The sequence below is a fragment of the Trichoderma asperellum genome, chromosome 1 (genome assembly GCF_020647865.1).
Source record: "Trichoderma asperellum chromosome 1, complete sequence".
NCBI lineage: Eukaryota > Fungi > Ascomycota > Sordariomycetes > Hypocreales > Hypocreaceae > Trichoderma > Trichoderma asperellum.
This window is the reverse complement of record NC_089415.1, coordinates 3112798-3138543: the sequence shown is the minus strand read 5'-3', so window position 1 is coordinate 3138543 and position 25746 is coordinate 3112798. Positions and strand designations below refer to the sequence as shown.

The following is a 25746-nucleotide window of genomic DNA, read 5'->3' as shown; positions in this document are numbered from 1 at the left end:
AGTTCCTTGCTTTCGATTCTCAACTCGAGCGACGGCTTCACCGCCAAGTGGGTTTTGTGCCACGCAGCATGTGCACATTGCTGTAGCTGGTCGCCTTTGCATTCTGCTCAGCGCACCGGCTGCTTCCATTCGCCAATTGCGTCTTTACCCCTCCACCTGCTCCATCCAGCTCTCTCTTTTTTTTCTTGGTGTGCCAGGCAGATCCTTGTCTCTGTGCCCTGCTCAGCTCCCCAATTTGCCCCTCGATGGCTGACGCTGCATGAACTCTGAGCCAATCAGAGTTCGAGAAAGGCCGAGTTAGGAACCGAGAAAGTAGCAAAATGAGGAAAAATGAGGAAAAAGAGAGAAAAAAAAAAAAATATTTGCAAGCAGCGGCGCCACCAAGCGCGGTCTCTTGCAGCGACACTGGACTAGCAGTAAGTCGCACCTTGCCATTGGATTTTCTATATCGACATTACTCACGTACTAAGATATGAAATAGGTACCATGAAATACCATTAACATTCCCATTTACTATTTAAATTTCCATCTTATCCCTTTTCCTTTCTTCTCCCTCCCTTCTTGTGCAATCGATAAGCCCCTTGTTTCTGATGCCCTGTGTCAATTCAGCCTTTAAATGATGTCACCGCCCGCTTGACGTTTGCAGCCACGCACGGTCACTTAGTCTTGGGACTCCCGACACTTTTCACCAGAGTGGATTCTCTCGGCCTCAATTTCTTCCCTCTGCTCTGCTTAACCTTCAGACCGGCCGGCCGTTAGTCGACAGACTACTTTGAGTCCCCCATAGGGCCGTGCCCAAACCACGGCAACAGAGCGAAAAAAACAAGTCCAGGCCCAGTTCTGCGTCCCCTCCGCCACCGCTATCGAAATGGACCCCTTGAGCGCCTCTGGCTCATCGGCCATTGCTGCTGAAGAGGCTCCGCAGCAACCGCAATCGCCCTCGTACGAACCCAGTGCGGCCAATTCCTCGCCGTCGACGTTGCCGTCCCAACCTTCGAGGCACTCCCGCAGCGTCTCCGTCTCGTCCTTCACGGGGTCAGTCAGCAGCAGGAAGAGCCGCTACGCCGAGCCGGGCGCCTCCGATATCCACGCCGAGCGATCCAGCTTTTCCAGCAGCCTTCACTCGGCCAATCCTCTGCGAGGCGGTCGATCGTGGCCGTATAGTCGACGACACTCTGCCGCTTCTGAGGCCTTGACTGAGGAGCTCTATCTGGGCGAGTCGCAGCAGCAGCTCTTCGACGACGATACTCCTCGGATGCGTCCCAACCCCGATTCTGCGGGCAACCACTCGGCCCTCCCCGAACCCGCCCTGACCACGAGATCGTCCTTTTCCGATTCGTATTCGGTCCAATCCAAACGTCTGTCGGGAACATCGCTATACTCGTTGGCCTCCGCGCGTGGTGTGATTGTCGGTCCTTCTCAATCTAATCGAGCCTCCGAGCAAGGCGAGCCTCCGCGGTCGGTCCAGGGCCTGATGTCGTCTACAAAAGGGTCGGCGTCGGCCCAGCCAGAGGCCGCAGTGTCCAATGTGACCGTGACAACCTCTTCGGCCAACCAATCCGGACATGCGTCTCCTAGCAATCACAGCCTGGCGGCCAGAGACTCGCAGGCGCACGATCTTGTCAGGCGAAACCAGCGTTCCGAAACCATGCGAAGCAGCCAACCCGATCGCTCTCGGAGTAGAGCAAAGAGACGATTCAGCGGGAGCACCGCATATAGTAGCCAGAGCCCTAGCAGCGAACGAGGACCTCATTATCGAGAGAAAGAAGAAGGTGCGTCAGAACGAGCAAGATTCATATCAGGTGTGCACTGGGATATGGGCAACATCTAACTTGGGTTTCAGCCAAACCGGCTCCTCTAGGTATTATCGGCATATGCGCCCTCGACATCAAAGCCAGAAGCAAGCCAAGCAGGAATATTCTAAATCGCCTCATCGCAAACCGCGAGTTCGATGTCGTTGTTTTCGGCGACAAGACGATTCTTGATGAAGGTACGATACGACGTTCCATTTGAAATGTCCCCAACAGGGGAGACCGAAGACAAAATCGGATTCTTTTCCACAATGAGACAAGAAAAGAGCGAGAAAATTTTTAGATTAACAATGCTGACCAAGTTTTTTTCTCTGTGCAGAAGTTGAAAATTGGCCCATGTGGTAAGTATTGAAGATCCCTCGGTAACGTAAAGAGGATAGTGGCATGTCCCCTTGCGTTTTGAGCCAGCTGAGAGAAATCAACACCCCATGGAGCACGCGACATTTGCTAATATGCCTCAAGTGACTACCTAATATCCTTTTATTCTGATGGATTTCCCCTCGAGAAGGCCATCGCCTATATAAAGACGAGAAAACCCTTCTGCGTCAACGATGTGCCCATGCAAAAGATCCTTTGGGACCGCCGTGCATGCTTGCGTCTGCTAGACAAGATCCAAGTTCGAACACCAAACCGCCTCGAGGTCACACGAGACGGTGGACCAGAGGTTCTCAGCCCAGAAATGACGAAATACATCAAGGAGATATCAGGCGTGAGCTTGGAGCCCGCCGACCCCGAAAATACCTTGCCGCCAAAAAAGGTCGAGCTAATAGATGACGGCGACGTCCTCAGTGTCGATGGCGCACTCCTCAAGAAGCCCTTTGTAGAGAAGCCCATCAGCGGCGAGGATCATAACATCATTATATATTTCCCAAAGAGCTCAGGGGGAGGAGGACGAAGGCTGTTCCGAAAAGTTGGAAACAAGAGCTCGGAATATGTTCCCGACTTGAATATCCCCAGGGCGATTACCGAGCCTGAAGGCAGCTACATCTACGAAAGCTTTATGGAAGTCGACAATGCCGAGGATGTCAAGGCGTATACCGTTGGTCCTCAGTATTGTCATGCGGAAACTCGCAAGTCGCCCGTTGTCGATGGTATCGTTCGGCGAAACACGCACGGAAAAGAGCTGCGCTACGTTACTAGCCTGAGTACCGAGGAAAGGGAGGTAGCGCGCAAGATCTCGACTGCTTTTGGGCAAAGAGTCTGCGGCTTTGACTTACTGAGAGCCTCTGGGAAGAGCTATGTCATCGACGTCAACGGCTGGAGCTTTGTCAAGGATAATGAGGACTACTACGAGCATTGCGCCAGCATTCTTAAAGATGTTTTCATCAAGGAACGGCTTCGTCGTGGCATCACATCACCGCCAGTTGCTTCTCCCGCCCCTTCTTCTTCAGAAGCCGACCCTATCGCAAGAGCAGGGCAGACGATTGAGCAAGGAGGCTCCAGCACCACTGCTGCGCAACCCATACCCGTGGCAAAACAGAGCAACCGCTCATCGCAGGCTGAGCAGGCCGACCAAGCCGAATCAGCGATTGCTCCTAGCAACACAGCGTCGCCTACCATACAAAGCACGCGGACGTCCGTTGGTCAGAGCACAGCAGGCAGCCCTTTGATGCCACAGCCATTGCCACCGCCAGCCGCAGACATTACGTCGCCGAGTGTCTTGTCGACGACTCCTGCGTCTAGCAAGGATGCATCACAGTCTCCCGCCGGCGCCTTGGCGCAGGAAGAGGAAGAGGCTGAGCCGTCACCCCCTCCTCCACCTCCTCCAAAGCATTCGTGGAAGTTGAAAGGAATGGTTTCGGTAATCAGACATGCGGACAGGACTCCCAAGCAAAAGTATAAGTTTACTTTCCATACTGAGCCTTTCATCGATCTTCTCAAGGGCCACCAAGAAGAGGTGCTGCTCATCGGAGAGCCAGCCTTGGCGAGCGTGATACAAGCCGTAGACGTCGCTTACTTACAGGGCATCGAAGACAGGGAGAAGCTTAAATCTCTCCGAAACGTCCTGGTAAAGAAGGGAAGCTGGGCTGGAACCAAGGTACAGATCAAGCCCATGTTCCGCAAGAAGAAGCCGCTGCAAGTGCCGGAATCTGAGGAAGCTCCCATGGCAGCGAGCCAGACCGGGGAAAGCACTCCGCTAAATCCAGGAGGCGATACAGAGCCAACTCCTGAGGGGCGGTCATCAAAGAGGCATGATTCAGTTTCAGAAGTGACCATGTCGAAGTTTACCGCCGCCGAAGAAAGCCTTGTCCTCGACAAGCTTCAACTCATCGTCAAGTGGGGCGGAGAGCCTACGCACTCCGCGAGGTATCAGTCACAGGAGCTAGGAGAAAACATGCGTAACGACTTGATGCTACTCAACAGGGATATCCTCGACGAGGTCCATGTCTACAGCAGCTCCGAGAGGCGGGTTACGGCTAGCGCACAGATCTGGGCATGCTCATTTTTAGGCCAAAAGGAACTACCGGAAGACTTCATCACCATCCGCAAGGATCTTCTAGACGACTCCAATGCTGCCAAGGACGAAACGGACAAGGTAAAGAAGAAGCTCAAGGGCTTGCTCCGCGAAGGCAACGACCGCCCGGCGCAATTTGCCTGGCCTGAGAACATGCCTGAGCCGTCCGAGGTGCAGAACCGGGTGGTTCAGTTGATGAACTTCCATCGCCGGGTTATGCAGTACAACTACGGCAAACTGTACCCCAGCAACGCCGCCACATCTCTCGGTGCCATCTCCAACCCAAGCAGCGAGAAGCTCAATGGCGAGGGATCCAGCACGTCGTTGTCGTCAGCACTATCACAGGCTAATGCAGTGAACAACATTCAACCCAGGTGGTGCTGCGGGGAAGACGCGGATCTCTTCCGGGAGAGGTGGGAGAAGCTGTTTACGGAGTTCTGTGACGCGGAGAAGGTTGATCCCAGCAAGATCTCTGAGCTCTACGACACGATGAAGTTTGACGCCCTGCACAACAGGCAGTTCTTGGAATGGGTCTTCACCCCTCCAAGGAGTATGCTTGAAGAGGAATACGGAGTCAAGGATGGTAAGACCGCAAAGGATAGCGAGGAAGCCAAGACAGCGGTGGCAGACGATGGCAAGACAAGCTCAGGGACCTCCCCTGACAACTCGGACAAGACAGAAGGCTCCAGCCGATCGGCAACCGTGAAGAAGCTATTCCGGCGACGATCTTTCCTCAACAACCTTCGCCACATTAACGACGAGGCGCCGCCGGAGCAGTACTTTAGGCTGTACAAGAGCAGCAGCGCCTCGGCGGAGAAGCCAGACCCGCGGAACGAGCCGCTGCAGGAGCTCTACCGGCTAGCCAAGATCCTCTTCGACTTCATCTGCCCCCAGGAGTACGGCATCTCGGATAGCGAGAAGCTGGAAATCGGCCTGCTGACGTCCCTGCCGCTGCTCAAGGAGATTGTCCAGGACCTGGAGGAGATGCAGGCCTCCAACGACGCAAAATCCTTCTTCTACTTCACCAAGGAGTCGCACATCTACACCCTGCTCAACTGCATCATTGAGGGCGGCATCGAGACGAAAATCAGCCGGAGCACCATCCCAGAGCTCGACTACCTCTCGCAGATTTGCTTCGAGCTGTACGAGTCGGAAGTCAGCCCGCCCGCGGAGGGCGCTCCGGGCGACGAGCCCACTTTTGCTTATAGCATTCGCATCACAATCAGCCCTGGGTGCCATGTCTTTGACCCCTTGCACGTCCAGCTGGATAGCCGGCACTGCATCGGATGCGCGCCGCGGCGCAGTCTCACGCCCCATCTAGATTGGCTGCAAGTGATCAAGACGCTACGTGCCAAGTTCAACCAGTACGTTATCTCCCCGTGCCTTGTCCCCCTTCCCCTTCCCCTTCCCCTTCCCCTTCCCTTCCGAATTACGTACTCTTTTTTTTTCCCTTCTCTTTCTCTATCCCGTATAAGCTTGTTCCTTTATCCTCCATCTTCTAGTTCGTATAGGAAACTTTTTCTTTTCCATGTAGAGTAACAACTAACGTCTTGTGACTTTTTTTTAAAAAAAAATAGGGTCAAGCTGCCAAAGACTTTCCTAGCCATCAATTTGTCAGATGCCTTCAGCTTTGAAGAAATCGACAAACAAGGCAGCGACCAAGAAGGAGCAGGAGAGCTCCTGGAGATGAAATCGGTCTCCACAAAGGAAGCAACGCCCGCAGATGCCGGCCTCGATGCGAGCGAAAGCTGCGCAGTCGCCGATGACGAGGACGAAGCTCCTCCTGCTGCTGCTGCTGCGGCTGCTCCTAGCCAATCAACTAGCTAAGTTAGCAGTGCCATCGAATTTTAAAGCACGGCCCGATTATAAGCCCCCGGCCTAAGAAGTGGTACTACGTAGCCCTACAAGGCGAGCAAGAAAGAGAGAGGGAGAGTCGGAAAAACGAGATCACGCCCTTTGGTAAACGCCGGTGGGCCGGCCGAACCAGCGATGACGAAACCCCTGGGCGTTCCAGGAGAAAGCGGGATTCTGTTTGAGTAACCTTGTTTTTTAATTTGTCTTATTCCACCAGCGAAAGAAAGAAAAAAAGAATTAATAATAGCGGTCCTCTTTTTTTTTTTTTATCCTTTTGTTTCTTGATTACCTGGGGTACCCATACACAGTAAGCTCTGAGGAAAGACCTTTTAGCATTTTAGTCTCGGTCCCTACTTTTAAACCACGACGGTTCTTCGGTTTCGAAAAATTGTTGTAAGAGCAAGGCAGGGCATTTGCATATTAGAGTTGCCGACTTAGCCGGCGGGCAGCAAAATTAAATTGTCGGGTTGTTAACACTCTTTCCAGTTCAATTTCTGATATTGGCGTGTCAAAGTCTCAAAGAAGAAGAAGAAGGAGTGGCTGGTCGATAGTTGAGAGTACATACGTTAGCGAGTGGCTCGCGCGCGGTAGCCAGGGGGTGGAAGTGGGAGCGTCAGAGACTTGCGCTGACTACTACAACTACTATGCGCAGACGGAAATAAAAGGGTTATAGATGGAGGAGACTTCCTCGGCTCGAGCACTCGGGATGGATGTCCGGACAAGGAAGTATTGCATCTAGACGGCAATTTTTTCCCTTCGTTTTCTTTCCCCCCTTTCAACGGGTCTATTTTTCTTTCTTTCTTAAAGTTCCAGAACTAGGAGATGACAATGGCTGGTTAAAATCGTGGCTTGTTTCAAGCGGTATTAGCATGTGGGATGCGAATTACATGAGGACGCTCTTGGCGTGATTACCGTATCAGCCTCACGACCTCCAACTAACCCCCATTGCCTGTCGATACAACAAGCGCTTCTCTCATAATCATGACGGAGATAGTACATAACGTATGTTAGCATGATGTAAATAATGCCATTGATCGTCATCAGCAGCCACAAACGAATCAGAAGTCATATTCGAAACCAACAGACATAAATATCCCTGCAGTTTGTAACAAATCCTTGCTTGGCGGGGCTTTCTCTACGTCGTGTCGAAATCGCAATTTAGGCAGACGTTTGAAAAAAAAAAAATTAAAAAAAAATAAAAAAAAAAAAAAAAGACCCCCCAGCATTGGTAAGTACGGCGGCCTCGAAGACGCGCTCGGACCAAACATCCCAGAAAGTGAACTGTCTCATATCCAGAGATGGTAATGACAAATGACAGACCCAGAAACTTGGGCTCGGGAAGAGGCGCACTAGCGCTGGCTCCGGCCCCTGTCTAGCGTGCCGGCGCAGCGGTGCTGGGAATGGCAGCGTGACACGGCCAAGCTAGAGCGTAAATGACAATCATCCGGCTATTACCATCCAGGAATCCGGAGCTCCCGTCTAGGAAGGGGATGCAGGATGAGAGCACATGCAATCATTCCGGGTAATGCGGAGATGCTGTACATATTTGTAGACTTTCTTGCTAGCATCATATGTACCCCATTTGTGAAGGTGGTGTTAGCATAACCGAGCACGTGGTATTCAACGTTACTCTCATCCTGCTGACGGTTCAAGTACAAGTAAGCAAGCTATGGATCTTCTAAGCCTTGTGGCTCCAATGCGAAAGATCCTACGGTGCTCTGTTTCCGCTATAGTAAGCACTATGTATGCCTTATCTGAATCGTTAGAGGCATATGGCAGGTATATGAAGGCATATAGAAGATTCCTCCCGTGGGGGTATGGAATCCGTAAAGAGTAATTAACTTTCGAGAGAGACTCTCGCCAAGACCCTGTCGCGTGGTGGATGGCCACTACGTCATGGCGATACCAGCGAAGAAGCCAGACCTCGGGCGAGCTCAGATATAGCTAGCTGTTTATCGTAAAACGCGTTGGTTTACCGTCTGCATCTCTTCGCCGAGCATGCGGCGCAGCGAACAAGGGGTATCGGCGAGCAGCGGTGCCAGAAGGAGTAAGAGCAGCGAGTAGCTGCTCGGAGGAGAAAGAGCGGCTAGCCGGAAGCTATTGGGACACGTCTAATAATAAAATTCCCCACAAGCAATGTTCTAGAAAACTCGATGGCGTCGCGGATGACTTTATTGATGCTTCCCCTCAACAGCCGCTCTTGGCGACAGCGTGCAGCATAAAGTGCGTACCAGTGACGAAAGAACTTGTAGAGACACAGCGCTCAACCTTGCGCCGCTTAAGTGGATTCGGAATACCCATACCCGCTCTTATTCTCGAAAATTATCATCTGCCCTCAAATGTTCAAGTCGTTGATAAAGATAAGAATGCGTGAGGCCATCAAACTTGGCGCTAACCGCAGTTGCTGCCGAGGCAATAGTGTAAGGGGTTTCAAACGGGATAGAAACGCCACATCTCGATATGGGCAAAAATACTGCTACTAGCCAGCATCGTTGACTTCCAAATCGCTCCTTTTGAGTGCACTTGCGCCGCCGTCGGATGAAGACGTCGTTCCAGGGCTGACGTCCTCGTGGCTTCGGGAGGTGTGGGCCCAATTAGCAGCGCCCGACGAGGTGTACCGCTCTCCAGGTCTCAGATCTACATCAGCTTGAAACATAAAGAGAAGGCGGCGGAGTCCTTTTAGAGCGAAGAGCAGGTGATGTTGTTTCGAACAATAGCCCGGGAATGCTGTCTGTATACAAAGGACGAGAGGGTCATCTCCCATGACAGGAATCACATGATAATATCCTGGTGCGGGTAACGGGGAAAGGGAGAAGAATAGCCTGAAAAGCCGATCTTTGTTAGCCAGAACCTAGAGGAATGGTTGCATCCAATACCCAGAAGCTTCGCGCTGCTGCGCTGTTTATAAAACAGCGACCAGGCCCTTGCCCTGTCAGCCGATAGCCGGTCTATATGGTAAGCTGGGCCGGTGATACGCAGTAGAAAACCCGCTCATCTAAGCTTTTATTAAGCGCGAAATAGCTTGAGCCAACCGGATTTAAGAGCTTCAATTGCTAGATCGCCGACCTATATGTCGCTTCCAGGAACAACCAATGATGTTCTTTACGGCCGATGCTGTTGATAGGTACGTATTGACAAAGTAATTCCAGAAAATAGGAGTCGGACCTTTTGCATGTGAGCGATTGATAAACAAGTTCATCTATGAACTTCGACGTCTGGTATATGCAGGATATGACCGTATTAGTGGGTTGATGCTGTCTCGCAAAAGGTTCAAAAAACATATCTGCTAGACTGTACTCTCTATAAAGGAGCACATGCCCCAGAAGATCGAGAGCACTCGGCAGAGAGAGTGACGCGAAGAGGAATGTGGAGAGCAGGAAGTCCATTCAACAGCAGCGGCAATGTCACTGTTCTCGGCCACTCATTTCCCCTTTATTCCCCGTGCATAGGTCGCTGCGGTAGCGGACTAAGTCCAAAACTGTTTGGCGACGTGTTTCAACGAATCGCGCCATAACAATTATGTGTGAAATCTGGACGCTTGATGCTTGTATTGCCTGCAATTATCCTGGCCAGGCTAGGAGTTTTAGAGAGATGAATGCAAGGTTAATCGATGTAGCCCTGTAGCCTTCAAGCAGGTGGCCAATGCTGCAACCAATCGCTTCGACTAACCAGCCGCTTATGTCTCTACGATCCAACGCTTGATGCTGCCGGGATGACTTCCGGCCATCCGCCAAACAAGTTTGACCCTGCGGCAAGTGGAAGCCTTGTTATAGATGTGCCAGTCGATGGCTCTTTTGTTATCTTGCCGTGGCGAGTTTTTGGATCATCCATTAGAGAAGACGACATGTCACTTGCCCTACGTGGCATGGCCTTCGGAGCAGGCAAGTTGGACTGTGTGTATGGCTGTGATGCAATGATTCGCTCGGATGCGGCACCCAAACTACAAGCCGATGGCGCATTTCGCGTAGGCAAGGGTATGCAATACGTAAGACTCTCGGGGAAAGGCGAATCAGTAGAGTAATCACATATCGACCGCGCTGATAGCTCAAATATCCTGCATGCAAGTACAGCAAGCCGTGTTTGAGCGCTGCGTAGCTAGAGTTGTATGGATAGAGGGCTAGATTGCACCCCATGGACCAACGATATGGGCGGGGTCAACAGAAGGGCTAATGGTAGGTCAGGTATAGTCAATAAGCCGATATTGCATGCATGTGCTAGCTGCGAAACGTGCTCGAATCATCGAGGAAACAAGAGGCCAGCACAGCGCGTCGCCTTCCTATAACGCAGATATCTGACTCATTTGAAGCCCCGAAATAGAGCAAAGGCGATTTGAACAATGCAACGTAGCGTAGACTAATCATTGAGGCCAAGAAGTTGGCGTGGTGATGAGTGATTGAATAGTAGCAGCAGCTACTATGTTGAGAGCTTGCTAGACCGGCGCCGGCGCGAATCGCATCGTAGATCGCGGCTGGGTTGGCAGCCACTGGAGGCCGCATGTCCACGTCTCAGGGTGATCTAGTTGAGGCGTAATACTTATACAGCGAGGTGAATTATGTAATTTGTTTGCTACACCCCGTACTGTGTTCGCAGTGGGGAGCCAAGCGACGGCCAACATTTCGCCTGCGCTGCTGTTAGTCTGAAGACGCAATCATCAATATGTGCTGGTAGCGCTACTTGCTGCTGCCACCCAAGTAGGTAGCTGCATAATACCGCATATCAATCGCCCTTTGCAACGCCAGGGATCCCTGGCCCGTCTAATGGCAGTACAGCTCGACAGGGGTGCCGGAGCGTTTGTCAACCGCGCTGCTGTGCCGCGAGGGGCCCTGACGGTTGGACGGGTAGATGGTTGATTGGCAGTGAGATGATTGGCCAAAAACGCTAGGAGGCGGCGGCCAAGGCGAAGTTTGGCGAGATGCTCAATGCTTACGGAGAAGAGGGTGTGTGTATAAGCATGCGAATGCGATTATGGCGAGGGTGAGCAGAAACAGGATTGGCTGATGACAAAAAAGTAGAGAAGAAGAGAGAAGAGAGAAGTAGAAAGTATAGAGAGAGAGAGAGAGAGAGAGAGAGAGAGTAGGAGATCAGTTGGGGAGAAGAGGCTGCTTGGAGAAGGAGCAAACGGCTGCGAGAAAGAGGAAGGACCCAAATATCGGATCAAGTAGAGTAATTGTTTCTTGATATTTACCTGTTCATACCCCAACAGTGTCGTTTCCTCTCTTGCATCTTCTATTGTTCCCTGAAAAGTAATTTTGGTTCTATAACCTACTAGGTAGGTATTTAATTATGTTGTTTTCCCCTTCCCCCCTTTTTTGCCTCTTTTCTTTGCTGTCTTTGGTGGCGGAAACCGAATAAATTATTGTTGTTTCTAGAAGTAGCAAAAGAAGGTAGCAGCCGTACGGAGTAAAATAGGGCCTAGCGGCAGCTCTCCGATACGGAAATAGAACAGCGAAGCCCCCTGTCTCTCGCCAAGATTTGTTAGGAGCCTTTCAGTATTCTGGCAGGAAATATGTAAGAATAAAGGTATCAATACCCTTGAACGTGAAATAGTTCAGCGGCCAGTATCAGTATTACATGGCGCGGGACAAATACAGGCGATCCAAAGCCCTCCGTCTTACCTGAGCAGAATACGGACCTCCCAACAAGCACTTAGCCTCGGGCGCAGGCTTATACCCGCCCTCCTAATATGCTCTATAGCATCAAATGTTTCAAATGGCACTACTGCTAGGTATCTACCTCACATAAATTAGGAGTGGTGCTCATCGCGCTGAGTATTACAATAGCACTAGAAACGTCGCTCACATAGCCCTCTATTTCCCCGATGTCTGCCCGGGGCTGCGGGACGAGATGCGAGAACCCGGATGGGCATGTCTCTGTTTCTGCCCGTTTCTTTTTCTCTCGCTCGTTTAGCGAGCAAGCGAGTCCTGGATCATCAAAGGGTAGATCTCACCACAGAGTTGATCTCACTTTCAAGCATGCCCCATACTACAGGCACCCAGCACCATTACCACTTACCACTTACTACTACTTGTAAGCACAGTCTACGGATGTCGTAGGTGGTGTGCATGGTAAGGGCGAATCAGGCAATTCTCAGCAGGCCATGGGGTGGGTTAAAAGCCAGAACGCTTCCCGCTTTCCTGATATCCGAATTGAGGGAGGGGAAATCCCATGGTCTGAGACAATGCCCTGAGACGATGCCGAGGCAGAGACCCAGGCATCAGGCAAATCAATATCGACAACATGGTCGAATCTCGCCGACTTGGCCTCGGGTGCGGGTTACTGGCAGCAGCGTAGACCGGCCTAGACTAAATCCCATGCGTCCCAGGCCAAGCTTGGCCGATCCGTTTGCTGGCATGACAGGCGTCTCGCTCATCGCCAGGTGATAACTTACTCGTAGCAAATCATGCGAATATACGGAGTACTTGGAGCGCATAGCCTATAGCGAGACTGGGCATTTCCTGGAACGTACTGGTCCCGCTGCGAGCTCTGCCCAAAACGACTTTGTCTGCATGTACCGCTAGCATCGCGGATGTACTAGCCGCCGCGGGGAGCTGCACAAGCTACAAACGAGCTGATTGAGAAAACAACACTGCAAGCGGTCTTCGGTCGCAATAGGCTCTGGGCTGCATATCGGTGAGCGGCCTGCATCGAGCTTCTGCAAGCCGTGCAGCAGCGCCGTGGGGTCCAAGTCGAGATCTTCCGAGGCCAACCAGATAGGTGAACAGCGCTGTAGGGTGTACTGTATCTCGCCAGGCGGTTGTCGCGAGGTACGACAGGGAGTACATATACATCGGTCGAGAAGCGCACGCGATGCGCGCTTATTGGCCAATGCCACTCGAAATTACTGCGTTTGGCCATCCGCTACCCTAGCAGGCGTGTACCTCTGCATCTTCCGTGCCTGGGCCCAATGCAAGCCACCAAGTGCTCACAGGTACTTCCCTATGCAGCAGCCACGACAGCTCTGCCCCAGAGCAAGAGAACAAGATGGCCACGTAATATTCTTCGCTTCGTGCTTGGAAGCCGGTTTATACGCCAAACCGGCTGCAACCGCACGGCACGGGGCATGCAAGGCGTTGGAAACCCGTGCATTTGGTACCCAACTGCTACCACACAGGTTCGAGTACATACCTTAGTATGTACCTCGTACCAAGGCAAGCCAAAGCACCAAATGTTACGCGCATGCATGAGGAGCCTTGTTTTCTAAGTGGCCGCAGGGAGATCGTCAGCCCATCAAGTCGTTTTAGTGTCCTTTCTCTGCCCGATGCCAGGAATACGGCGTTTGGCAAAACACCACCAGCTTCGGGCGCATTCGTAAAACACACCGCTTCCATGGCAGAATGACTCGATCCAGGCTGATTCAGCAGTCATTTTGGCTGCTTCACTTTCCTCCGTGTTTTCGGTCTTGTTCCAAGGGTTTGCCGTCAGTCTCCATCGGCCTCCAGCGTCGGCTGCAAAGGGCGCTGACACACACGAAGCCCTGTCTGAAATTGACTCCACTGGAAGAGCCCTAAATAAACACCATCCGACATGAGGGTACTGTCAAGGCCCCACGCCAAGCCGACCGATGCGGCGTTTGGCAGAAAAGAGCCACGACACATCATGGTCGGCAGACGTGTGTGACCGCTCACCCGTCCGTCTCACTTGGCCGTCGCACACGCGCTCTGGCTTTGGGCGTATGGTGATCCCATCTTGGAAAGGTGCGTCAAAACAGGCCTGGGCTGGGAACTTTTTTGTTTGGGCTGCCCCATGCGGTAGGGCTACATATGTACCTGCAAGCTGTACTCGTACATCTGGTTTGAGGTTAGTCGTATCTCTACTCCGTATCATGATTATCATGTTCTGGTATGGCTGATTGACTACCTACCGCAGCATCCAGAAATTCTCCAGCAGAACATTGCCGCTACTTGCGCGTATGGCTACTTGACTATACCACAGGTAGGTAAAGTGCCTGTAGTTTTTGGCATATCGGCTCGCACTATTCAGGAGGTCGAACGCACAGCTGCGCAACTTGATGCAGCATGAATCTGTCTGTCTCGAGCCATGACCACAGGCAATGACTCTACGACAGCCTCATACACATCAAACTTGCCTGTGCCAAGCAATCGCCCTACAAGCCTAACATGAGCTCCCCGCCAGCGCAGTTTAGCTCTCAATTAAGTATGCCGTAGCGTCCTTCATCCAAGAGACAAGTCCCAGGGGTGAAAACCCGCGCTCCCGTCAGTCAGACCCTTTGTGGCGTAAGAGAGTGATCCATGAACGGCGATGGCGGGTCAGCTCGGAGCAGGAGGGGGCACTGCTAGTAGTAGTGAGTAGTGCGAGTAAGTACGAAGTAGCACAGCTGTCGTAATGCTAGTTGCAGTATAGTAGTATGCTCGGTTCAGCCACAATGACGATGGTCTTTTCCTTGCTGCCCTTCTTTTTTCAGCCAACGTTGATGGACCGGGGTCCCTGGTCGTTTTGGCATGTTTATGCCAGGCTGCGGCTCTGTAATACTAGCTGCCAGACCATCCGCGGGTTGAATCGCCCGCAGCCAGGGAGCTGGAGCGTGACCAGCGACATCATCTGCTGTTGTTCGTCAAAACTCCAGGATTAGACCAAGTGCCAGGGCCAGGTTCCAGGAGGGCTGTGCGGGCTTGGTGATCTGATTCCCATCCCACCGGGTCGCCGCGCTTTCCCAGGTCCAGAGATGGGCTCGCATGGTCAAAGTGAGAGAATCTATACTATCCAAGTCAGCGAGACGACAGCGCCGAAATCTGGATACTTGGTGCTGCGTACCTGATGCTGCATGCTGGCTAGTCGTGAGGAGTTGAAGTCAGTCAAAGTCAACTGTAGTTGGCTCTGTTCTTTGTTCTTTGTTGCCTCAGGCTGGATAGTGAACAGCCACAGCAAGCCAAGTACCTGCTTTCGCATCCGGAGGTACTCGGGAGGGACGCGGCACGCGGCGTACCTTGCATTATAGCGGCGCCATCCACCACGCAGCTGCATGTACCTCCGACAGATAGTCATCGGTAGCCGTGCATGCTGCACGCCGTACCACGCCATGCGCAGTTCGCTTGGCTGCGTGTCTCCCTTTTAGCAGGTACGGGTCCATCCAGAAAACAAGTACCGGTACATGTCACTCCTCCCTTGCGTTGGCCTCTTTGTCTCTTTTGTCTCTCTCTTCTTCGTCTTCCTCATTTCTCTTTTACGTTGTCCCTCTTTCGTCCTTTCACCATCCTCTTGCTTGACCCTTGGTCGTTTTCTGCCCCTCTATGCGTCATCCCTCCTCGATAATCATAATCCTTGCTCGCCTTCATCACGATACTCGCTCCTTCGTCAGCAGTTGTGGATGGGAAAGGCAAAGACGTCAACACAGTCCGTGGGGATCAAAAACCAGAACCGAGCCGCCTGCAATTGATTCAAGGCCGCTGAGGCTCTTTGAAATCTCTGCCGTCGTTGATTGATTCCATCGTTCGCCATCAACCGCGTTACCCGCATCTTCGCCGTTTTCTAGAACCAATCTCGGTACTTCTCACCACCGGAGCCAGCTCCGGCGTTGCACCAGGCTGTCGGCACCCGCTTTGCTAGGCCCCCCGTCATTTCTTCCCGCAAAGGTCTGCAGGAATCAAGCAATCGACATTGGCCCTGTTCTATTTTTGAACCCCAGTCGTTGCTCATCACCTGGGCGAACTCGCCACCCAGGGAGCCTCTTTATCGGTATCCTGCCCCGGATTGATAGCTCAAAACGCCCGCTTCTACGCCCCGTCAACAGTCAAAAGACACAACACCCCCCTTGCCAAGTACTTGCAGGGGCCATTGGCCCGGTCTCTTGTGCTTCCCGGCACCTGGCCTCTCCCGTCGTCCGCCTGGGCCCTTGAACCCTGAGCCGAGCACCAACTGAACAAAAGCCTGAATTCCGCCGGCATAAGAGCAAACAAAGACGGGACAGCTTCACACACTACCTTGTCACTCACTGCTTTCACTTGCCGGGGTCGCTTTCCGATCCGTGGGGTTTCTAAAAAGCGCCGGGGTTCGATATATAAATCGCCCAATTCACGTCCTTTATTCAGCATTCACCACAGCTTGACACTCAACCATTCACTCCTCATTTATACAACTCTGATTATCCACAGAGCATATTCATACTATTCTCAACATCTCAGGAAATACTTCCAGTATAAACCAAAAACTTTAAAAGAAACGCCTTCCTCTCCTGTCAGCCGCCACCACTGCTGACACTCATATCAACAATCACTTTCGCTCACTTGCACTAGTCATCCTGAGCAAACGTCACTATTCTTTCACATTATTTGAATTTATACTGTCCTTTATATCAGCAATAGCAGAGGACTCAATCTAAGATATTTCCATCTCTGACAGATACCTAACCAGCGTCCCTCAACTCAAATTACAACAACCGTCAACACGGCTCAACGACAATCTTCAGCAACAATGGCAGTCTCTTGTGCTCATTCCTTTGTCATGATCAAATCTGACAACACTCTTGTTGAGTGGGTTTGCCAGCACTGCCGCTCGGGTCCTCACTGGGCCATCTACGAGTGTACTTATTGCAAGCTTCACTTGTGTCGCCCTTGTACCCAGGCTACCTAAGCTGACCATAAGGCTACTGTTTACATCGAAGCAACAACTAATTGATTGGCCAATCCCATGGCAGGCCCACGGGGAAGGCCAGTCGTGATTTTACCTACCCACCTTGCCGTTTGGGATGGAGTAACATCTTGAACTCGGCCTATTATGACGACTTTCTTACTTTTTACGAAGCGCTCGCTTCTTTGGAAACGCTTTTAGACGGATACAGTTCCCACGAATCATGACTTTCGCTCCTACTGGTTTTTCTCTCTTTGTCTTGATCACATATCCCCATCCTCCAGCACTTGTCTTTCTTTGGCGCTCGCCAGTTACTACTTGCATCCAAAGCTGTAGCTGAAGCCCATATTTGGCTTTACCTATAGCATTATGCGCAAAAGCGGTGGCATTGTGTTTTATTGCCTGCGTTCGCAGCTACCTGTGGAGACATACGATGGTCACATGCCATCATGTTTGCATCACCATCCTCATCAGTATAGGATAGTCTGCCATTTGTCTATAACTAGAGGTCATACTTCTTCTCATTCTTACTTTGGTTCCCCAAGTACGCGATTGATGTTTGTTTTTGTTTTTGTGTTTCTGGGTCTGGGTCTGGATTGGCTTTGTACGTTTGATCACTTTGGATGGTCCGGTTCTCTCTTCTACTCATTAGCCCGCGCTGTTTTGAGATTTAGATGGATGGACGAGGCTGGCTCACGTACTTGCATATAGATTGGCTGCCGTAAGGCAAGGATGCTTCAACATGAATATGTGAGCTTGGCACATAGAATCAGAATATATACGGATATCGATTACATCTCTGTTACCTAACGACTTGGCTTGTAATTCTCACAGTGCAATCGAACACCTTTTAAACTAATCGAAAATAAGCCCATTTATTGGGGAGAGACAAGATTTTTGTATTTTTTAGATGTAGATGGAAAGACTTCCGGCATAACAAGTAGAGATGTCAGATCCATAATCAATATGTCAGAAAATTATACGCCATTTAACATGCGTTATAAGAAACTAAGGGAGTCATATAAGGTGCTGTCTATGAACATTCATCGAAAGCATAAAGCAAGAAACCAGCTATTAGGGGATATTCTCTACTACTATTGCTTTTCTAGTTACATAACTCTTTACTTTGTATTTAAAAAAAAAAAAAAAAAAAAAAAAAAAAAAAAACCCTAAAGCAGTCATTTTATCCTGTCTATGGGCACATGCTAAATGAAGACAGAGAGAATATGGCCCAATCTCGTTCCGTCTTTCTTTTCATCTCTATTTGTTTCTTCTTTCGTCTCTTTTTATTTATTTGCCTGTTCTGTAGTACAGAAGCTGTGGTCCCAAGAACAAAGGAAGGACATGCATATCAAGAAACAACGGTACGTCTGTAGCACAGAGATCCGTCTGGTGTGAGATCATCTTGTGTGCCTGTAGACGTGATACACAAGATGGGTTTGTCGATCTTGGTAACACAAAAGATACTCCAAATTTTAAGTTTGTGTGGTTTACACACTAATAGGATACACATGCATTGTTTGCTTGCTTGTTTGCTTGTCTGACAAATAGGAGGAGATGGAATGGGAGAGGAGAGAGCGTTTAGTATAAGCCGAGGCCCTCTTAATAGGCAATACTGTCGCTCACAGTCAAATGACGAAACTTGACTCAGATTTACACATAACGATAGAAGCGAGCAATCGTCTTATCCTTGTACGGCCAGTCAGCCGCTGGTCTCTCGACTGTTCTCTTCGTCACAGCTACTTCGTCTCCGACAGAAATGTCAGCGCCATCCAAGTCATCAACCAGGAAGGCATATTTTCCGAAGACAGGCTCCCACTTGGCGCCCATGTCGACACGTCGATCTGCCATCAGCTTCTTGAGCAGCATACCCTTCTCCCCTTCTCCGAACCGGCCCGTGTCGTAATCGACGTTGAGAGAGGTGCACCTGTCGCACAGCTTGGTCAAGGCAAGGACAGGGCGACCGCCGATGGACAGCTCGGCCCAGAAATCCTCTTCGAATTCGACCTCGCCGTCCACAACGATATTAGGACGGAACTTTACAATATCCACGGTGGTATTGGAGAACCGCGCGTTGACATTTCTGAGCGACTTCTCGGTCACGACGAGATAGGCAGCCATATCGGCAAAAGCAAGCCAGTCTGGCTCGGGCTTTGACTCTGCCTGACATTTATCACTTCCGCCCCATACATAGCTGTACAAATAAGGGAGCCAGCTCTGGGTAGGGGGTACAGCAGCGACCACCGGCTGGCTTCTAGGTGAGTTGGTGCCTAGTACTGGACGACGCTCATCGCCAATGTAGAAGAAGATAGTTTCGAAGCCGAAGCAAGCAGTAAACCACTTATCAAAATAGTCTCCCATACGGTAAGCATTGACCAGTGCCTGATGAAGGTTGATCACTTGCTGGCCGAGACCCGATAAGTCAGGATTCAGGGGCACGCGGAGGACGACTCTCTGTTCCGGGCATGATGGCACCAGCGGCACCTCTGGAGGCATATATCGAACGTGAACCTCATCGCCTACAATTTCTGGGATGAAGCGGCTGCATGCAGGAAACCTATCAAGCTGTAGCTTCTGCAGGTCCCCATTCTCTTTGACCTTGAAGAGCATGAACCGTCTGTCATATTGCACACCTTGGGAGCCAAGGTGAGCGTTGTGGAGCGATATGCCGCGAAGTCCTTTGATAGGGTAGACCCAGATCTGGGGTAAGACAGTAGTGGTAAGCAACCTTAATCTAATCCACTCCACGCTAGGTAAGACGCTTACTCCTGTGACTTTCATGACCGGCGAGATTGGGTGTTCCAACGGAGTAGATTTTGGCCGACTCGAGTGATTGAAACAAGAATATGACTGAGATGCTGCTACTGCCCTTTACCTCAAATTTTGAGCCGTAGTGAGACACTTGTATGTTATTTTAAAACGAGAGGTGGCCGTTAGAACTCCATATTATTCGCCGGACTGCCTTAATAATCTCGGTCATGTCTGCTTGTATGGTACGCCTTGTCTGGCGCGCCCTTCCACGGCAATTGGCCAACTAGGCTGTAAATCATAACTTATTGGCCGGATCCCCGCCATTCACCTCCGCAGCAAGCGACCGATAATCTCGCTGGCTTTAACCTTGTCTTTTCCCCTTCTCTTCTTTTCTTTAGACGTGGGGGTCAATGCTTGGTGACATGGATTCGCGACAATTTATGAACATGCTGATAGGTGGCGAGACAAGCAGCCACGCAAAAGAAAGATCTACTTTATAATAGCATCTGTAAATCTCCAGTTGCAAACGTAGATAGATGCAGGCAGGCTCAAGTAGATAAAGAAGCAGAGAAACACCCAGAGAGACGGGTGTAGAGCGAGGGGCATATTGGTACGATTTTTGCAGTATGGCGGGATTCTTCAATCTAGTTCCCATCAATTCTGCCTACTCACTAGCCTGCACATTTTGTCCACTGACATTCCCATGGAACGCCGAAGATTGCCGGAAGTGATTAGAGCCGGGCTGCAGAGCCTAGATCTCCTTCGCTTTTGGACATTCTTGCTCTTTCGCGTGATCAATACTTTCGTAATCATGGATTCCTTGCCAGCTTCAGGGTTAGAAATGACTAGCCAAGCGGTCTATTAGCGAACAGCGGTTGTTGCATAATTCTGCTGCCTTCTTTGTAACATTTTTTCTGTCGCTTCTTATCATTGACGCCATTTAGCCGAAAGTAATAATGATAGATAAAAGCTTAAGGGACAGGGTCATTTGTAAAGCGCCGTCAAGCGAAAATCAAAGCGCATTGAGAAGAGATGCCATGGTCAAAGGTAAACATTTCATTGGGGAATAGCCATGGCCCCTCTTTCTTTCCTCACATATTTTTAATAAAGAAATATCGAGGCTACCAAATTGCGTATATTAACGCTTGAATCTGTTTGAGAGCTCCAGGGCATTCTTCTACCCATGTATTCATCGTGCAGAAGACCCTTAGCATTTTGACCACCTCCCACTTGCGTTTGTCAGTGAGGGGGGAAACAAGAATTCAGCCAGGCCATATCGACTTTGTAGTAAGCGTGAATGTTGAAATGAAATCGTCTGGTTTTCGTTTGTAGAAACGCGTATGGCTTCGAAGACCATGCGAACCATGAGGCAAGCGAAATAGCGAGCATCAAACCCGGGGCGGGGAAAGCAAGATACTTCGGTGAATGGATATCTAAGAAAAGCTTGTGTAAGCTAGAGGCTGCAGCTAATGTTGCCGCGGATCTGACGTATGAAGGTGGGCACTGGGCAAAAACCAGGCCGCTTATCCATCTGTCACCCGGGACCTGGTATGCTCCAACCCGGAGTCTTTTTCGTAATCCCCTGCATCAGTACCGGCTCTCACGGCGAGTTGATTTCGAAAATACTGACCAAATATCATCACCGCGTCTTCAAGTTCCGTTCAAACCGTCTTGGCAACAAAACGAAGCGGCCTCAGTTACTCAAATACGAAAATCGCTGGTGCTATGTATTCGGACGCGTACGCTCTGTACGTCAGCAGTGGATCGACCACCCTTGCTCTTCTTTTTGAGACGAGGATCCCTCCGTTAGAAGCGTTGCCGAGTAGGAGAGGGTCGATGTTAGCTTGATAGCTTAAGTGGCCGGGTTACCGAAGGATTTGGATGATGACTGGCTTTGAATCCGGTGTTGATAGTTTCTGCCGCTATATCACATCACATGGCAGTTCTCATGGCAAATAGCTAGCACACATACTAGTGACGAGAGAACAATTAGTGGTAGTGAGCTTTACCCGCGCCATCGGGAACGGGCATGTGGTTGATGTGAAATATCAAATCATCTTTTTTTGTGAGTGCACGGCATGCTTGCTGATTCGTTCAGCTCTTTATCTTGCAGTGTTGGGAGTGGGCCGAGACGGGATGTATCCAACCCTGATAAAGCAGATGTGGCACAAGAGGGGGACGATATAATCCTTCACATATGCACGGCAGCCTGCGTTGGTTCTGTAAATCTATACTTCGGGATGCATATGAAAGGTGCTGTGCATATCGTATTAGATGCGAGCCAGTTAGAAATAACGGTTGGTCTTGACAAATGCAGCGGATAAGAGGAAGAGATGCCGGCCACTTATTCATTCACTTGGGGCGTCAGGCCGTTCAAAGGCACGCTTGCATACGTGCATGCAGGTATGAGCAAGCATAATGCTAACTCAACGCAAGTGGTGTGGTGTGGTGTGTGGTGCACTTGGACGTCCAATTCACCCGGCTTGCATTATCTTCATCGCTCAATATGTAGCTTGATTTGCGCAATCTGGACCCCGATAGCCGTCTTGCTTGGCAATCCTGATAACCCTGAAGGACGTGCCATGAGCTCACATCTGCAGGCAGGGCCAGGCGAGAGGAACAGCCTGCCATGGCGGCGTGCAAATTACTGCTACTGCTGTTGGTTGACGCCTCGTTGAATCTATTGGATGCGCATGAGGAGTTTTTTTTCTTTGCTGGCTTATCGCGTGCCCTCCAGCCCAGCTAACTGGGGGCCCAGACCCTGGCTTGAGGCATGAGTTTTGGCGCTTGGGATCGCTAGTCTGGCTGGGTCCCAGGTGGAGAGAGGCGGCTGGGTTTGAAACCCCAGGTTTGTTTGAGCTTCTCCAGCAAGGGCTTGTTTTTAGTGCAGTGGGTGCGCTTGGTCGCATGCGAGCACGAAAGAGCCATTTGCAGAAAAAGTCGCTGGCATTTAAAGATGTGAAGAACGGCCGTGATGGAGATTCAAAAGGACGAGAGAGAAAAGAGGAGATGAACGTGACGTAGTGATAGTAGGAAGATGATATCGGATACCTGAGGCATCGCTGCTGGTGCAAAGCAACAGGTACTCAACTGCACTGTAGCACCTCTCCGCGGTCCACCGTTCTGCACGCTGCACTACTTTGCTGTTTGATCGTCTGCAAAAGAAGAAACTCCACTCGCTCCTCCTGATCCCATCTCCACCACCGCATGCGCTCTCTTCAACAGTTAGTCCAGGCACTAAGTACTAGAGGGAGGTATGTGGTATTTTTACTTGGCCAAAACGATTACTACCTACTGTATGCCGGCCATCAGCTAACATGCAGTAGTAGTCGCCTAATGGCCAACCAGCTCACGCCACCAGCTGCTCAACAACTTCAGCTCAGCTGCATTTGCTACAGAGTTCGGTGTGGAGGCCAGTCAAGGCCTCAAGCCACCGCCCGCTTTTACACACGCACTATTAGCACGCGGACATTTCGACGGGAAAAGCCACTTGTATTTTTTCAATTGCTAGCTGTGGAGTGGTTTATTAGTCCTCGATGCATCAGTATGAATCTGTTGCTATAGAACAGTCGAGTTCGAGTAAATCTTCGCAGAGCAACCACGCGATGGCAGGCAGATGTGCTGCATGGAGCCGAGGACTGCCAGAGGTGCCTTGTCCTCTTCTCGTCTCGCCTCGCCTCGCTTGGTTGTGGCCTGCATACGAGTTACAAGGTTTTTTCCTTCTTTCTTACATGAGCCAAAATTCTGCGGGTTGGTTCGTCGACGGCTTTCCCAACCGCTAATAGATAGACCTGATAGCCATGGCGTACATACGGAGCAGATGATGTAGATCTTGTAGGGGAAAAAAGGGTTTTCCTTTATCTATCCTTGAGCCCCCGCCTCCAGACTTGGCTCCCCCTTTTTTTCTCTTCCCACTTCTCTTCTGCATCTGCCCATGTTTGCTGCTGCTGGCTGAGTTTGCCTCACTACTAATATTTGCTCTCGCGTTTGGGATTCCTGAAACAAGCAACTTGTTTTAACCTTGTTGATCCCCTTTGTATCACGTTGATTATTTATATACATATTTACTCGTCCTACCCAGCATAGGCGCCTATCACATCTCATCTATTTTTGCCCATCATCCTACAAGCGTTTACATCCGTTCCACAACGAATATTTAGAAGACACACCTATCTGCACCTCTCCTCTCTTGAGCTCCCGCCAGGTCTGGAGCCCCCTCAACCTTATCTGATCTCCATATTTTTTCTCTCTGGCTTGTTTCTTCTTATATTACTCTCTGTTTATCCCTCTATATCCCTCGCTTGCATAAATATTTTTGTTTTTTCTATTTCCTCTTTGCGCTATACCCTTGGATCGCCGCCAAGTGCTGCGGCTAAATAAAAAAAGAGAGCTTTCGCGCTTCTGGAAAGACCCTTCATACAGCGGGTAAAGGGCGTCCCGCGGCAGTTGATATTCTAAATCAGAGCTTCAGCGTTATAGACGGAAGAGCATTATTCTGGATTAGGGAGGTGGTAATCTCCCAACGCATGATATAATATGGAGGAAGCACATCGTTTCGTGGGTGGTGTTCGCGAGCTGGATCTCGCCAACTACGGATCTGTCCCTGTGGTAGACAGAGTTAATATTGTGCAAGGCCTGAGGACCAGTGCAGGTAAGACTTGATTTTCTTTTTTTTTTCTTCTTCTTTTTTCTATCCTCAATTCTTTTATTCTTTGATACATACACAAACATCCTCTTGAAGATTCGAGGCGCACAACAAGGATCTTACTTTGCTGTCCCTCAAAAATTTTCCCACTCCCCCGCCATTTTTGTCAGCATCTCTTAGCTTCAGGAAGCTTCACAGCTCCTCAAAGCTTCAAGCTCTCCTTGCCATGATATTTTTTTTTTCTCAAATTCCCCTTTTTAAATCTCCATTTCAACTGTCCGACCTCATTCAGCTTACAAGTCACCTTTGATTTCCAAAGCTTACTGCTAACCTGTCACAGCATTCTTCACATTCTTACGCGCAAATCTAGCTCTCAGCGCAAGCGCACCCTCTTCACCCGTCTCCTCGCACGCGCCAACACCACATCTCGAGCCATATTCACACCACCAGTTCCCGTTTCCGCCATCTCCTTCGCCTCTCAGTTCCTCGACCTCCTTCTCCGACTTACACTCCGACGCCAACGCCGACACCGCCTACTATGACCCTCTCGACGATATCCCCCCGCTATCTCTCGAGCCTCTACTCACGTACGACGACAAGATCGCCGGCCTGAACCTCATTGCAGACTCTATTGCTCAGATGAAGCAACGAGCGGCCCGATCTTTGGTTTTCCACCCGCTGTGCTTGACGCTCCTGTTCACCGCATGGGCTGGTGTCTCTCGATGGGCTTATGTGCCCTCATCTGGGGATCCTAGCCTGGCTCTCCTCCTCTCCTGTGGCGTAGCTATGGTTTATCTCACAGCTATACGCTATTCCACAGAAGGCTATGTGAAACTAGCAGAGAACATGCGATGGTCATGGCTTGAGGGACCTGAAAGTATCGAGGGAGACCTTGTTATCGGCGCTCGTTATGGTGGCGCCTTGATTGGAGCCCTCATTCTCAGGCTTGAGCCTCGCTTCTCTCCTGCGTCTTCCATTGGCGGAAAGCGCAGAAACAGAAGCAGGAGCGTGAGCTTCCGCGGAGGCAAAGGCGTCATCCGAGCCTGGACTACTCGCCTTCGCTATCGTGGAAAGGGCATCGGCAGAGACCTCCTCGACGGTGCCATCCGTATTGTCAAGGATCGCTGTGGGAAGGATGCCGAGGTGGGATTCGCACAGGAGCATGCCAACAGCACCATGCTGCTGCCAGCCTTCTTCAACGGAGCGTTTCGTCGAGATGAAGTGCGTGCTGCCAAGGCTCTAGAGAAGGCGCTGGAGGAGTGGGAGTCGAGCAAGAAGAAGAAGAGGTAATGGCATCTAACGTCTTGGAGGAGCTGGAAGCAGAGCAAGAGAGAAGAAGAAAAGAAGAGGAGATAGCCTATCAGCCATCCCTGGAGGAGCTGTATAGGTTCTGGGAGCGATTGAAGGTCAGGATATATTTGGTGGAACATTCTTTTGTTTGAGATACCCTTGTTTATACATTTCCATTTTGCGGTTTTTTATTCTTATAGCGCCAGGCTTTTTTCCATTATATCTTATCCTCTAATATTCATACAAGACCTGTATTTGCTATAGTCTTTTCTTCTTCATCGAAAAAAATCTTATTTGTCAAATCACTAAGGGTGGCGTCCCGTTGCTGTTGTTGATCATTACTCATTATCGTTCTG

The 25746-nt window shown here is 50.5% G+C and overlaps 4 protein-coding genes across 4 annotated transcripts; 2 read left to right on the top strand and 2 right to left on the bottom strand.

The window, feature by feature from the left end:
- Positions 1 to 455: 455 nt before the first annotated feature.
- On the top strand, positions 456 to 7249 carry TrAFT101_000985 (uncharacterized protein). The gene is made up of 5 exons (XM_024899249.2): positions 456 to 1772; positions 1844 to 1990; positions 2131 to 2152; positions 2274 to 5630; positions 5844 to 7249. Exons 1-5 carry the CDS (start codon positions 869 to 871, stop codon positions 6091 to 6093), a joined length of 4680 nt encoding a protein of 1559 aa, XP_024765221.2. The 5' UTR covers positions 456 to 868; the 3' UTR covers positions 6094 to 7249.
- A 7426-nt stretch (positions 7250 to 14675) lies between these two features.
- On the bottom strand, positions 14676 to 14904 carry TrAFT101_000984 (uncharacterized protein; the record flags this gene model as incomplete). Its single annotated transcript, XM_024903326.1, has 2 exons — positions 14676 to 14837; positions 14893 to 14904. 2 exons carry the CDS (start codon positions 14902 to 14904, stop codon positions 14676 to 14678), a joined length of 174 nt encoding a protein of 57 aa, XP_024765220.1.
- A 3453-nt stretch (positions 14905 to 18357) lies between these two features.
- TrAFT101_000983 (uncharacterized protein) lies at positions 18358 to 19485 on the bottom strand (the record flags this gene model as incomplete). Its single annotated transcript, XM_024909416.1, has 2 exons — positions 18358 to 19404; positions 19471 to 19485. 2 exons carry the CDS (start codon positions 19483 to 19485, stop codon positions 18358 to 18360), a joined length of 1062 nt encoding a protein of 353 aa, XP_024765217.1.
- Positions 19486 to 23991: 4506 nt separating this feature from the next.
- TrAFT101_000982 (uncharacterized protein) lies at positions 23992 to 25390 on the top strand (the record flags this gene model as incomplete). The annotated part of the gene is made up of 2 exons (XM_024904640.2): positions 23992 to 24106; positions 24441 to 25390. 2 exons carry the CDS (start codon positions 23992 to 23994, stop codon positions 25388 to 25390), a joined length of 1065 nt encoding a protein of 354 aa, XP_024765215.1.
- Between the last annotated feature and the right edge of the window lie 356 nt (positions 25391 to 25746).

Coding starts and splice junctions, on each gene's coding strand:
- TrAFT101_000985 (XM_024899249.2), top strand. CDS start 869: ATGGACCCCTTGAGCGCCTCTGGCTCATCGGCCATTGCTGCTGAAGAG. Junction 1,991..2,130: donor CAAGACGATTCTTGATGAAG/GTACGATACGAC, acceptor TTCTCTGTGCAG/AAGTTGAAAATTGGCCCATG. Junction 2,153..2,273: donor GTTGAAAATTGGCCCATGTG/GTAAGTATTGAA, acceptor ATATGCCTCAAG/TGACTACCTAATATCCTTTT.